The following is a 13,523-nucleotide window of genomic DNA, read 5'->3' as shown; positions in this document are numbered from 1 at the left end:
TTTTTATTGTTGTAAGTCAATTTTTAACAAGTCATTAATATATATTAAAACTAAAATAGAGCCTAGAATTGTGCCTTGGGGAACACCTATATTAATAATTGAAGGTTCACTTCAATAATTGTCAATTTTTTATGAAGAGAGACGTACCTGTATGCCTATATTATATTGCGATCATTAATTAAGCCTACTTCTCTCATTATAGACCCATACTCCATTTATAAACCTATACAAATAAGTTAAAACATTCAAGCCAACACAACTGTAGCTTCATGCTCGAAACTGGGTAACGTAGGCTACTGCAGTGAAACCCTGAAAAATTTTGAAACAAGTTATTTTTTTAGTGTTTATTTTTAACCTTAAATATTAAAATTTACAATACACTGCTCCACCTATTTAGTAAAATGCGTTTGAGTCTAAAGAAATCAACAAAACAGTATAACGTGGTCTGCTGTTGTGACTAGAATCCTAGATCATATACCCAGATTGCTCATCCCTATGTTAAAGTCGGTAGCACTTCGAAGAGAACAACCACCAGGATCGCCACCCACCCACCCACCGTAAACGAATACGAGATGGCAGTACGGTCGCTAATGCAATTCAAATGGGAGTTATGACGTGACTCCTTACGTAACAACTAGATGGCAGCATAGTAAACCTGACAAAAGTTGTTACCGTCAAAGCCTATAAAGTCGAGCAATCTGGGTATATATATATATATATATATATATATGATCTAGGCTAGAATCCAAACTCCTGCATACCAATAAGGCATCATGTCACAAACATTTATTTATTTATTCATTTATTTATGCCTATAACAGGGCAAAGCCCCAATTACAATAGACAGTACAGATATTCGTTTACAAAAAAAAACATATATAACATGAAAAAAAAAAAGAGATGAAACAGATACAAGTGTAAATACAAATTAAAATGGAAAATGAGAAAAGAAAAGAAAAAAAAAGAATAGACAAATAGATACTACCTAAATAAGAGATATAGTCCGACCATCGAATCTGTGCCCCCGTAAGATATTCGAACTGAACCTTAATTCCTTTTCAGCCTCGGCAATTCATTTCTCCCCCTGTATTCCTATTTCTCTCTTTTCTACCCCTCTCTCTTTCTCCCCCCCACTACTCACAATTTTGAGCCTTCTTGCGGGACAGTTTATTTGCACTTGCAGTCCAGTGTTGTCAACTCAACATGAATACTGTAGCACGGAGTGGTGAAATAAATATTATTAAGCAAGTAATAGCATTTTGCATAAGTCAATCAGCGTCATTAGACCTACTTAAATTAAATTATGAATAAGTAATAATTAACCTTACAGTATTATAAGCAATATTCAAGAGACATGATACTGTTTGACGGAAGTTTGGCAACATCCCTATTTGGCAAGGTTCATGGTCTGGTGTTTGACGTAGTGGGAGAGAAACGGGTGGAATGGGGTGAGTAGAGGCGTTAACTTTTCCAAGAACTACAGCGCTGAAGGGGCATAGATCTGATGGTCCGACAATACAGATATAGATATAAATGAAAAATACAAAATAAAATAAATGAAAAATAGTTAAATATAGATATCATAGCCAAAAAATGTAAAATGTAGCTATAATTGGCAAATTACAGAGTAACAAATAGCAATATTATATAAAATCAACTACCTTCAATATATTAATAAGAAAATGCTTGTATTCCATGTAAGAAATGCAGAAATCTAGATCCCATGTTTTACATATTTCATTGAAATTTGAACACATTTTTAACGCTGGTGAATTTTTATGTGCTGAAGTGTTTGGTTTCTTATAATATAACAATTGACGATTTCTTAAATGTGATGTTCTAGCGTTAATCTGGATTTGTGATAATATTTCGCTATTATCCAGTAGACCGTTGAATATTTTATGTAATAAAAGTACATGTTCACATCTGATTATTTCTGACAAAATAAATATTATTCAAACACCTTGAAAATGGCGCAAATATTAAAGATAGTGCTGGTGAGTTTAAGGTAATATATATTTTTTTCTTTCTTTCTTTATTTCTTTATTATTTCTTTGTTTGTTTGTTTATTTATTTATCTATTCATTCATCCATCCATTCATATATTATTATATTTTATAGACAGATATATTCTAGAAAATAAAATTATTTGTATTAATGTTGTATCAGATTAACTTTTTATAATGAATTAACAACTCTTAAATACCCATTCCCATATGATCGATTATTTACTGTCCATAATATTCCTAGACTTTGATGCTCTACTTAAACATGATGCTTGTTGATTGCAGGGAACTTGCTCCGTGTGTTATATCAAAGAAGGTAAACATTGGCTTTCTCCTATACCAACAGTGCAGTGTATTTAAATTCGAAATTTTACAATCACATCTGCAAACAGTTTGTTTATACTGCTTTTCTCAAAGTCATTGGCATTTATTCAATGCAACATCTGCTGCTATTAGTCAAAACATTTTTGATTCGTAGTTCCAATACTGACACTGCAAGATGTAGAATGGCACCAAAGTTCATTAGGTTTCTGCATTTTGTTTTAATTGCAAAGATGGCAAAAAAAGTTGCCTCGCATGTGTACTATGTGGTTGAAAAAGTTACCAATCATTTTAAAACTTTTCTGCAGATATCCAGAATTGGTTCAGTAACTTGGTTTAGAATTTGGTGGTGAGAATTACATTTCTATTTTATTTTTCGTTATATTCAAAAGCTATAAAAACGCAGTAAATACTAACATAACAATCTATGAATTTTCTATGGACTGGCATAATTATTTTGGGAAACAGTATCAATCCATGGACTGGCAGATCAAAAACGCTGATTAACAGTGTACTGCTGATATCAAAACTTATGAAGAATAAATATGCTGAACAGACTGAAACCCGAACAAATCAGAAATAATCTTATAAAAACTGCCCCAAAATTATTTTTATGAATCAAAGGCTGAATCAAAATTACATGGACATTTCCTTACTACCACTAATATTATCAAAATACTATTTGGTAAATATGTACACAAAGCACACTTACCAGCCGCAAAGTTCTGGCTACAAGAGCTTCCACAACAGGACCTCTGTCTCCGTGTAACAGATGCACTTCATCAATAATTAGGAGTTTCACCAAATTCGTTAAGGCAACATCTCCTGTGAAATAATATTCACTTTAGCTTAGGTGTGGAACATGCTAAAGGGTATTGATATTTATAGTTAACACTGGACCTTCATTGTAAACAAAAGCAAAAGCAGTTAGTATGGAAAAGTGTGTTGAGAGAAAGCAATTACTCCATGTTTTGTGATAAAAAGTTTAGCAGATTTTAGAGTGTGAATTTTTAAAGAAATTATATCAAGTAAAAAATTCAATTTTGATGAAATTGAATGTCAGTCACTGATAAAGTAGGCTACCTATTTTTGAAAGTGTTATCTGGCAAGGAAATTCATGCAGATATGGTGATTTTGAGGGATCACTGTCCTTTTATGCCACCATAAAAAACTGAGTGGCGGGATTTAAGAGAGAAAGAATGGAGAGATGAAGAACATCGTGTTGCAAGACCTGTTTCTGTGACCACTATAAAAAAATATTTATGCCATGCATGACATGATTTTGGAGGACTGACGAAATTGGCTAAAACATTATCAGAGATTGTATATTTCCTATGGATTTGACTTTGAGAAAATTACCTGCTAAATGGATCCCTAAAAGGCTGAACACTGTACAGAAACAACTCTGAGTGACATTTCCAAGTCATCTCATTGTCATTTTGAAGAGAATTCTCTTAACTTTCTTAATCATATTGTAACTATAGCCTAAACGAAACATGGATCAGTCATAAAAAAAAAACACTGATTCTCCCTGTCCAAAAAAATTCGCGTTCAAAAAACGGCAGAAAAGCTCGTCTGTTTTTTGGGACAAAGACGGAATAATTATGACTATTTAGAATAAGACAGAACTGCAATGGTGTGTATTATTCATTATTAACTAAGCTTGAGAAAAAAATTGTAGAGAAACACTGCAGTAACATTTCCGAAGGTGTGCTGTTCTCACACAATGCACGTGCTCAAAAACCAATGTGTTGCATAAAATCGACGAAATAGACTTCGAATTGATTAATTATCCCCCATATTTGCCACATTTAGTCCTCTCAGACCATCGCCTATTTTCGAAAAAAAAAAAAATTAAAGGAAAAAAGGTGTTCCTTGAGTGAAGAGTAGTTTGGAAACCAAGACAAATAATTTTCAAAGGCTTTAGACTTGCTTTATGACCACTGTGCTAAGTACATAAAGTTCAAAAAAGTGATTATGTTGAAAAAAAAAAACATTTTTTTTGAAATGCAATAACCCAGTGGTCGTCAGCACTCGCTGAAATGGGTAACACGTAAGCAGTGCATTGTAATACGTAATATGCCCCTTTGTGCAGCAGGAAGAGGGAGAGAGCATACCTGTCAGCTGCCACGGATGTGAGAAAGAGAGAGAGAGTGGAGAGGAGGGTATGCCTAGACAGAAAGAAAAAAGTAAAACATGATGGAACAGTGGAGAACGCAAGAAACAAAGAACAAAATAAAAAGCTCGAAGATAGACAAATTTCAAAATACATCACATAATAATAAAAAAAAAAAAATACATTCACAACAAAATCTATAAAATAACTCCTGAAACTTTCCTGGAGACGTGATGGCTCGAATCTTTCTTGGGCTTCCAGCCAGATAAAAAGTTGGTGATACACTGAAATTTCGAGGAACACGACAAGCCAACCAGCGCCTAAGCTCTTCAGCTGGTTCCTCCCCCCGGCACTATAAATATGAAGCATGATACTACCCTAGTCATCACTTCACCCTGAAGACGAGGAGGATGGTCATCCTCGAAATGTCGGTGTATCACCAACTTTTTATCTGGCTGAAAGCCTGAGAAAGATTCGAGTAACCAAATCTATGTCAAAGCCTAAAACTAAACAATAATTCATTGATTCAGAATTTATTTTTATAGTATTGAAAGAGTATTTATTACTGATTCATGTAAACATTAACCTAACTCTTTCACTATAAATAATTTAGGTAACTCTCACTATGTCACCTGACAGAATTCGAAATCATAGCATAATACATTACCTGTTCCTTTCCGTGTAACAACGTCCCATTTCTCGGGAGTAGTGACGAGCATTTGTGTTTGCAGTATTTCTGTCTTCGTAAGCTGCATGTCACCAGTCAGTTCTCGCACAGATATCCCAAGGCAATTCAACTTCTTATTGAAGTTCTGCGTCATTTCGGCGGCCAGAGCCTTCATCGGAGCTACGTAAACAATTTTGAATTGGTCCTTTTTAATTACCCCTTGTTCTATGAACTGACGAATTTGATGGACCACTGTGAGCAGTGCCACATTGGTTTTACCTGCACCAGTAGGTGCACAAATCAACAAGTTTTCATTTGTGTGATATGCTGCATCAAATACTACTGACTGAATTCTATTTAGAGATTTCACTCCTTGGAATGCCATCTGGCCAATCTGTAAATTAAATATTACAAAAATTTCACAATTTATAGCAAAATATTAAAACTAAATTAGAAGTTTAGCACATTACCAAACAAAAACGTATTAGTACACTAATAGTACATTATGCAACGAGCCTATAATGGTAGTAATTAAGACGCGAGTATGTTTATGAAACGAGCGAAAGCGAGTTTCATAATTTTCATAAGAGCGTCTTAATTACCATTATAGTCAAGTTTCAATTCGACTTTTTATGCTCGACCATATTGATTTTTTCCGGCAATTGGTGAAATGAATTTGCAGGAATGTGCTTTGTGAAAGGCTGGAAGATGACGGTGAATTGATGTTAATTTGTGTGTTGTTTTTTTTCGACTGAGTTTAATATTGTCTAATCTCCCGCTAGTTATCTTTCGATTGCATATCCGAGAATAATCGATACTTGCGCTTTCATATCGCTACAATGGTATTTTCTGATTGGTGGAACACCTGAACTTTAATGAATAGGTGTACTTTAATGAGGTCCATTAAAGGGCTGCTACCAAGTGTATAATTACTACATTTCGGCATAGTCGAGCATAAAATAAAATAGTATATTTATATTAATATCTAAATATGAAAGTAAGTACGTTAAGTATTTATGTACAGCATGGCCACTTAATAAATATTGCGAAACATATGGGAACCAAGAGGGGGAAATGGGGATAAGGAGAAAGTGTTTCTAGGACCATTTTACCCCTTTTAAGAGTTATTAAGATCACTGTACTGTCTATATAGTTCATTTTGTCTCCAGCAAGTGGTTCTCATAGAATGCGATAGGATTATTTGGGCAATAACTTACGTTTTTCACGCGACTTAGTTCATAGTCTCATTTTTTCGTGGCTACAACAGTTTATTTATTTATTTATTTTTTTTGTATGTTATCAACATCTTAGGTTATTTAGCATCTGAATGAGATGAAGGTGATGATGCCGGTGAAATGAGTCCAGGTCCAACACCGAAAGTTACCCAGCATTTGCTCATACTGGGTTGAGGAAAAAACCTCAACCAGGTAATTTGCCCCGACTGGCAATCGAACCCAGGCCACCTGGTTTCGCGGCCAGACTTGCTAACTGTTACTCCACTACAACAGTTTATCTGGGCGTATATAACATTTATCTTACCATAACTAACAGCGACTGAGTCTCAATATATTGTTGTTGTTATCTAATGCCGGGCTTTGGCAACGAAGCCATTAGTGTTCTTGCTCTCCAATATTTCTTACTGAGTCTTAATATTACAACTAGGTAAAAAATTGCACAAAATTGTAAAAATTGTAGAAAATTACTAAATTGTAAAACTATAAACATTTGTAAAAATTGTAATTGTAATATTGTAAAATTTTGACTTGTTCCACATCTTAAAGCTTCATTGGTCATGTAAGATTTATGGAATAAAATAAATGAATGAATGTTGCAAATTGCTTGTGTTGTTCTGGGTGGCTAAGTGACGACTGCCAGTTCTATAACGATAAGGCTTGAATTCCAAGCTGAGGAAGTATTTCGTCTTACATTTGGGTAAAAAAGAGACTGAAGAACAACTGACATTTGCCAAGAGAGCATAATTTAAACAAAGTTCCGAATTTCTCGATATAGTACTTATGCATTACCTCATCCAATGAAGAGATTGGAACTAACTTATTCCCAACAGAGACCGGTGCTGGTTCCGATACAGGAATCTCTACTTCTTCATATTGCTTATTATCACTTCTCTTAACATCAGGAGATAGCATCATCTTCACGCCAGCTATGAATCCTGACAAAAAGAAGAAAAAAAATTGTTTTATTTACTCGTGGTAGGATATTAACGTACATATATTTGTTTTAGTACCCGTCTAAAATTACAACTAAAGGCTTTCTTTTCAAAGTAATGACGAACATGCACTACAATCAATGAATTTTAAATAAATAAATATATAAGTCAGTGAGTGAGCAAATAAATAAAAATGAATGAATTAATAGGTAGACAAATAAATAAAAAGGTTAACATTAAATCAGAAGAGCATAAATATATTTGGAAGAATTCATTCTGAAGTATAAAAGACGGTGTGTTGATGAATGATGATGATCATTGTGTAAGTGAAAAAAAAAAAAAAACCTCGCATTTAACATATGTGAAAGATAGGTACGTTAATTTGTTCGCTGAAATATATCACCTGTTCTAATATAGGCTATCTTTAAGATAATGATGAAGAACTAGTTTTATTCATAGAGCCGAATGTATTCAAATAATTAATAGCTGGTAGCATTGCAATATTTGTTTTTATACAAAGTTACACAACTATGAGATTAAAAACATAAGAAAATATATTATGTTACAGAGAATTTTCTTTGAATCCAATTATCACAAGTAGTATCAAAAGAGGTCTTCACTTTGTCAATAAATTTATTCAAGAAAATTAAAACCTTGCCTGATATTTAATAAGACTATTTCGCGAGTAGAATTATAAAAATAATTAATAAAATGAAGATAACAACGCATATTATTTACTTACATTGCACCAACATTCAAATTCGTAAAGAAAGAAGGAAAATATTCATTTACAAATACAACTACAGCCATCTAGTGTTAACTACTCTAACTAAACAAATGACACAATGAAATAAAAATATTCATTTTTATTATACACACAACGGAATTTAAAAATGGAAATTTAATTAAATGTACAGTCTTAGACATAAAAAATTATCGATCTCCTGTAGCATTAATTTGTCTAAATAATAATAATAATATTAAACTGCCCCCCCTTTGAGGGTAGCCCTCATGGACTCAGTATATCCTCAAAAAAATTAATATATATATATATGTAAACATAGATATTAAATTTAAAAAAAAGGGAAACAAAGAAAAGGGCATGAAAAATTACAATTGCTATTAATGTGGCACCATGTGATTAATTAGGATTTGGCAGGATTTTTTTAACACAATTATCACAATGTCTTCCCTCAGAGGTGTTGGCAGAGCAAACTGCCATCGAAATTCTTCGAAAAAAGCTAGTACAGTCCCTCGAGCACCTATGAGCAAGCCGAATACCTCAACATGAATTAAGGCATATTTCAGCTTGAAATAGTTGACTGTAGGCTCATAGATCGACTTCTTCTCAAGGTGGACCTCGGCTGACTGATGACATTCTACTTCAAAACGTATCGTGGGGTCCACAATGATGCCCTGTTTAGTGTCAGCATTGTACGCTAAAATATCAACTCGTCTCATTGACCCATTTTCAGCTAGACAGGAGATTTCTTCTTCTACTATCCAGCCCTTATTTCTTAATGCAACAGCAATTTTGGATCTTATAAGATGATGTCTAGGCAGCGCTTGGTTCATATGAATAGGGAAAGGATGTTTATTTTGTACTAACTTACTCCTTGAATATATTTTCGTTACATATTATTCATGACACTTGATCTATAGAAAGACAGAAAAAGTAACAAACTAACAAAACAAAGGAAAAACAGAGAAGAGTCATGCATAAGAAATTCCTTCACTTGTAAACCTAAGCTCTCACAGAATCAACCAGTCTTCCGAAGGGTACTTAACGTATGGCAGCCGGTCATTTTTTTTGTCTAAGACTGTACACTTCTGGAAGTGACATTTCGTAAAAGTAACTTTATTGGGCGTACTTGATGCTGATGAAGTTGATGTTGATTGATTATTTCTGAGTCAGGTACTGAAAATTTGATTATTTTTGAGTTACTGAAAATTAGATTACCACATTCATAACTGATTCGTAGAAAAAACTGCAAATGGTCAACGACAAGACAAAAGTGGCAATATGAAATCAACAATATCATAGTGAAAGATGGCTCTGACTGGTTGAAATTCAAAGGATTCTTACACTCCAATGGCGGACTGGTACAAAAGCAAAGCAGTCACCCCATTAAATTTTACTGTACTTTATTTAAAGAATTTCACAATTTATTCTAACATGATTTACACACAATTCATCTTCTGTTCCCTTTTCTGCATTGGTGTTAGTCTTGGAGATAACCAGTTATTTTCATATGGTTAATCGGTTAATTACGGTTTGCCGGTTTAACTTGGTAACTGGTTATTTTTCACAATAACTGAAAATCGTTTATTTTTAAAAATATACACCAAATGAAATGTTTTTTTTTGTACCTACTTATGTAATCAACCCTGTTTACAAATTGTCTCATGGGCCATTCATAGATGAAGTATGGGTTACTATTTTACTCACTTCGTCTGTCCATAGATGGCAAAATGAAATTCAACTTTGATTCAGTGTCAATAATAAAAGCCTAACTTAATCGCTGACTTTCTGATTGGCTTATAATATATATCTGGAGGTATTGGAGCATTTCAAACAACGAGAAAATTTGACTTCAGTATTTATTGGTTAATGAAGAATAGTGTCCATCGAAATGTACCATAATTGTCAAAATTATGCAATTTCTGTCACTGTTTATTTATCTTACCTATAAGGCTAATGTGAGTGAAGTCATTAATTCAGTGCAATTTCATATCTTATTATTTTTTGTACTTTGTTTAGGGACGTCATTGATGATATTCAACATCTAATGGCGTTCTTTTAACTATGTTCTGGTTGCTTTACAGTTGATAGCAAATTGTTCTTTGATTTCTATAGCAAATAACCTCTCATTTTGTTTTCCTGAATAATTTGTTGACTTTAAAATGTAAAAAAAAATAATAACCGGAAAATAACTGGTTAACCGGTTATTCTTGATTGGTTAACTTCCTTCAGGTTAAATTTATTTTAAAGATTAACTGATAACCGGTTATTTTCCAATAACCTCCCATCCCTAGTCACACTCTAATTATACAAAATGGTTTTTGCAGCTAACCTGAGGTTTGTTGTGCTTGTCTTTGCGAGTCATACACATGAGGATAGTTCTCTTGTACATGTGTTGCTCTTGTTCTGTCTCGGAATATTGGAGCATTCATAGCAGCCTTCAATGCTGCTTGCCTAAAACAGTGTCATAAGCATTCAATTATATTTAACAGGAAAATGTGTTGTCACACAATATTAAGTTTAAACCTGGAATAAGTGTTGGATTGGAGTCAAGGCAAGGATCAATAAGGATCAATATTAGGTCCCCTACTTTTTCTAGTGTTTATAAATGATCTTGCCCCCTAATAAAAGATGTAGGTCATCCCATATTATTTGCAGATGACATAAGTATAGTAATTACAGCCAATAACTCCAACACATTCCAATTTTCAACAGAGGAAATTCTCTTCAAAATATGTGACAGGTTCTCAGTCAATAAATTGGTATTAAATTGTAACAAAACTAACATAATTCAATTTAAATCCTGTCCAAATTCAACCTCGCAAATTTCTAGCGCAATAATTAACAATAAATCCCTATTAGAAACAACAACAACCAAATTTCTTGGCTTAAAAATCGATGTGTTAAATTGGAAAAATCATATTGAAGAAATCACCCCCAAACTAAATTCAGCTTGTTTTGCTATTAGATCTATGCAAAATATAGTAAATATCAATACCTTAAAAACAATATACTTTGCATACTTCCACTCGGTAATGAGTTTTGGAATAATATTCTGGGGAAATTCCACAGATAGTAACAGTATATTTCTATTACAAAAAGAGTAATTAGAATAATAGTAGGTGCCAAATCTAGGGAATCGTGTAGGACTATTTAAAAAAAAAACTACAAATAATGCCCATGGCTTGTCAGTATATCTTTTCATTAATAATCTTCCTCGTATGTAATCATGAAAACTTTGTAACTAATTCAACAGTTCATAGCATAAATACACGTCAAAAAATGACTTTCATACTCCATCGGCAAGTCTATTACGCTATCAAAAAGGAGTGCGTTATATGGCAGTAAAAATTTTTAATAGCCTCCCTATCGATATAAAAAATGAAACTCAAAACATAAAATTATTTAGGGCCAAATTAAAGAAGTACCTAATTTCTCATGCCTTCTATTCTGTAGGTGAATTCATGACATTCAATAACACTTCATGAAATTGATACTAAAACTTTTTGTTGTACTAGTAGACTATATTGTAAATCTCGTCTGTATATATTTCATCTAGACTGTGACTATAAATTAAGACTTTATAATAGTATTAAATTTTTTGACTTGTTCCATATTCTAGCTGTAAGCAATGTATGAATACCATGGAATGTTAATAAATACAATACAATAGTAATGTCAACAAAAACAGACCTATGAAGTAAATTTAGAATGAAGATATGATTGCGTTAAGAACAAATTATAATACAATTTGTTAAATATTCCGAGGTTCCAATCTCACAACATCTCAGCCTCTTCTGGAGTTGGAACAAAGCACACCTTAAAGATCTAGGTTAAACCGTATTTTAATCATAGAACAAAACTCTACTAAAGAAGTTTATGTCTATGTCTTGCTGTTAGCAGAAAATATTCTATGCCCTTTATCCCTCTTTACTTGCTACAGCGTTAAGATATTACAGAGTCTTTAGGTCTATATTCCAAGAATTTCTTGAAATGTCTAAGTTCTCATGCAAGCATTTGTTTAGCTCAGATTATAATATTCAAGAATGTGAGGTTGCAAAGTCTCATGTTAGTATTTTGGTTTTGTACCCCTTTCAAGATACAGAGTGGGTACATAAATACCTAAAATACATACATATTGATGTAATTCCAGTCATAATGCAGACATACATCCACTTTACACTAACTGTGTGTCCTAAATACCCAAAGGGTCTGTGTGTAGCAGCAATACATAGTGAACGATAACATGCACAAATATCTCAGTTGAAAGTAAGCTTGTAGAAATGTTAGGAGGTTTGCATATGAAAAATGCAAATCTAATCGATTAATAGATCAATTTCGGTTGTAAGATTAATCGATCAAAAACATTTAATCGAATAATCGAATTGATTAAAATGTATCGGTTGTAATTGATATTAATTATTATTTTGATAATACAAACTCATACTAAAAATTCCGACACTATTTCTCTCTCGGGAATTGCTTACTTAAAAGCATAATAGTACTGTTATTTTCTAACTGTAAACCATGTAGCATAGGGAAAATTTTTGCACAAACATTTCAGAAAGAGATGGAGATATGAGGACAGTGACCTAGTCTACCTCTATTGAAAGTTGAAACATAATACAAAACCCTTATTAAGTTGTATAGTTTTCCAAGAAAACTTTCACCTTGTTGTCAGCTCATCTTCCTAGCTTATGAAATTCATAGGCCTACTTTTCTGGGATTTGTCCCCTTCATCCCTTATAAAATAGCCATGTCTACACTGTGTGCAAGTGAGAGCGTAACTACTTTCTTCTCTTTCTAAAATCTGGTAATTCGATTACAATAAGGGCCAGTCTTCTGTTTCGACAGCCGTACTTTTGCAGTTGCAGTTTCTGTACTGAGTTTGTATATGAAGGTTGTGTGTTTAGTTTGATAAAGAAAAAAAATCAGTTTTCTGTGGTTTGTGAAAAAAGTAAATTCCATTACATCATATGAGAATTTGAGAGGTAACTTAGTGAAACGTTTGGATTTAAATTGAATGATAATGGAGAAGTTTTTTCGCGTTTAATGATGCAGGAAACATTGTACTAAACGTAGAGCGGCACTTAATTCGAAGCATGTGAATGCACTCACATGTTTAAAATCATGGTGAGTCTTCATACTGTTTGTTATTTTTGTTTGTCTCAAAAATTCCCGGAGAAATTGACACAATAAATTATAAGCCTCATAATAAATATGTCAGTAAGCAATTAAAATAGTAAAAAAAAAAAAGCGATACAATATATACAGATATACAACATTTAATAATTATGCTTATCACCGAACACAAGTTAAATTTAATAATAATTGTGTATTACAGTATATTAAAACATTTTTTCAACTCAATCAAAACTCGATTAATCAATTAAATAATTTGATCGATCAACAGCACTATTAAAAATACATTATTGTAATTTTGTGAAAATATAACACTATGAATTTGCGACAGTATATTATTTGGATGTGTTTGCTAATTGTAA

General features: G+C 32.8%; 1 protein-coding gene across 4 annotated transcripts in view; it reads right to left on the bottom strand.

The window, feature by feature from the left end:
• Positions 1-13,523, bottom strand: part of obe (activating signal cointegrator 1 complex subunit obelus) — a 96,584-nt gene that overhangs the window by 59,474 nt on the left and 23,587 nt on the right. For all 4 annotated transcript variants that reach the window (XM_069820072.1, XM_069820071.1, XM_069820073.1 and 1 more), the window contains exons 9-12: positions 10,352-10,473; positions 7,135-7,280; positions 5,111-5,504; positions 3,040-3,152 (exon numbers count right to left, since the gene is read on the bottom strand). In XM_069820072.1, coding sequence (XP_069676173.1) covers positions 3,040-3,152; positions 5,111-5,504; positions 7,135-7,280; positions 10,352-10,473 — 775 coding nt within the window. The remainder of the gene's footprint in view (positions 1-3,039; positions 3,153-5,110; positions 5,505-7,134; positions 7,281-10,351; positions 10,474-13,523) is intronic.

This window comes from Periplaneta americana, chromosome 3 (genome assembly GCF_040183065.1).
Source record: "Periplaneta americana isolate PAMFEO1 chromosome 3, P.americana_PAMFEO1_priV1, whole genome shotgun sequence".
Taxonomy (NCBI): domain Eukaryota; kingdom Metazoa; phylum Arthropoda; class Insecta; order Blattodea; family Blattidae; genus Periplaneta; species Periplaneta americana.
This window is presented reverse-complemented; position numbering and strand designations above follow the sequence as displayed.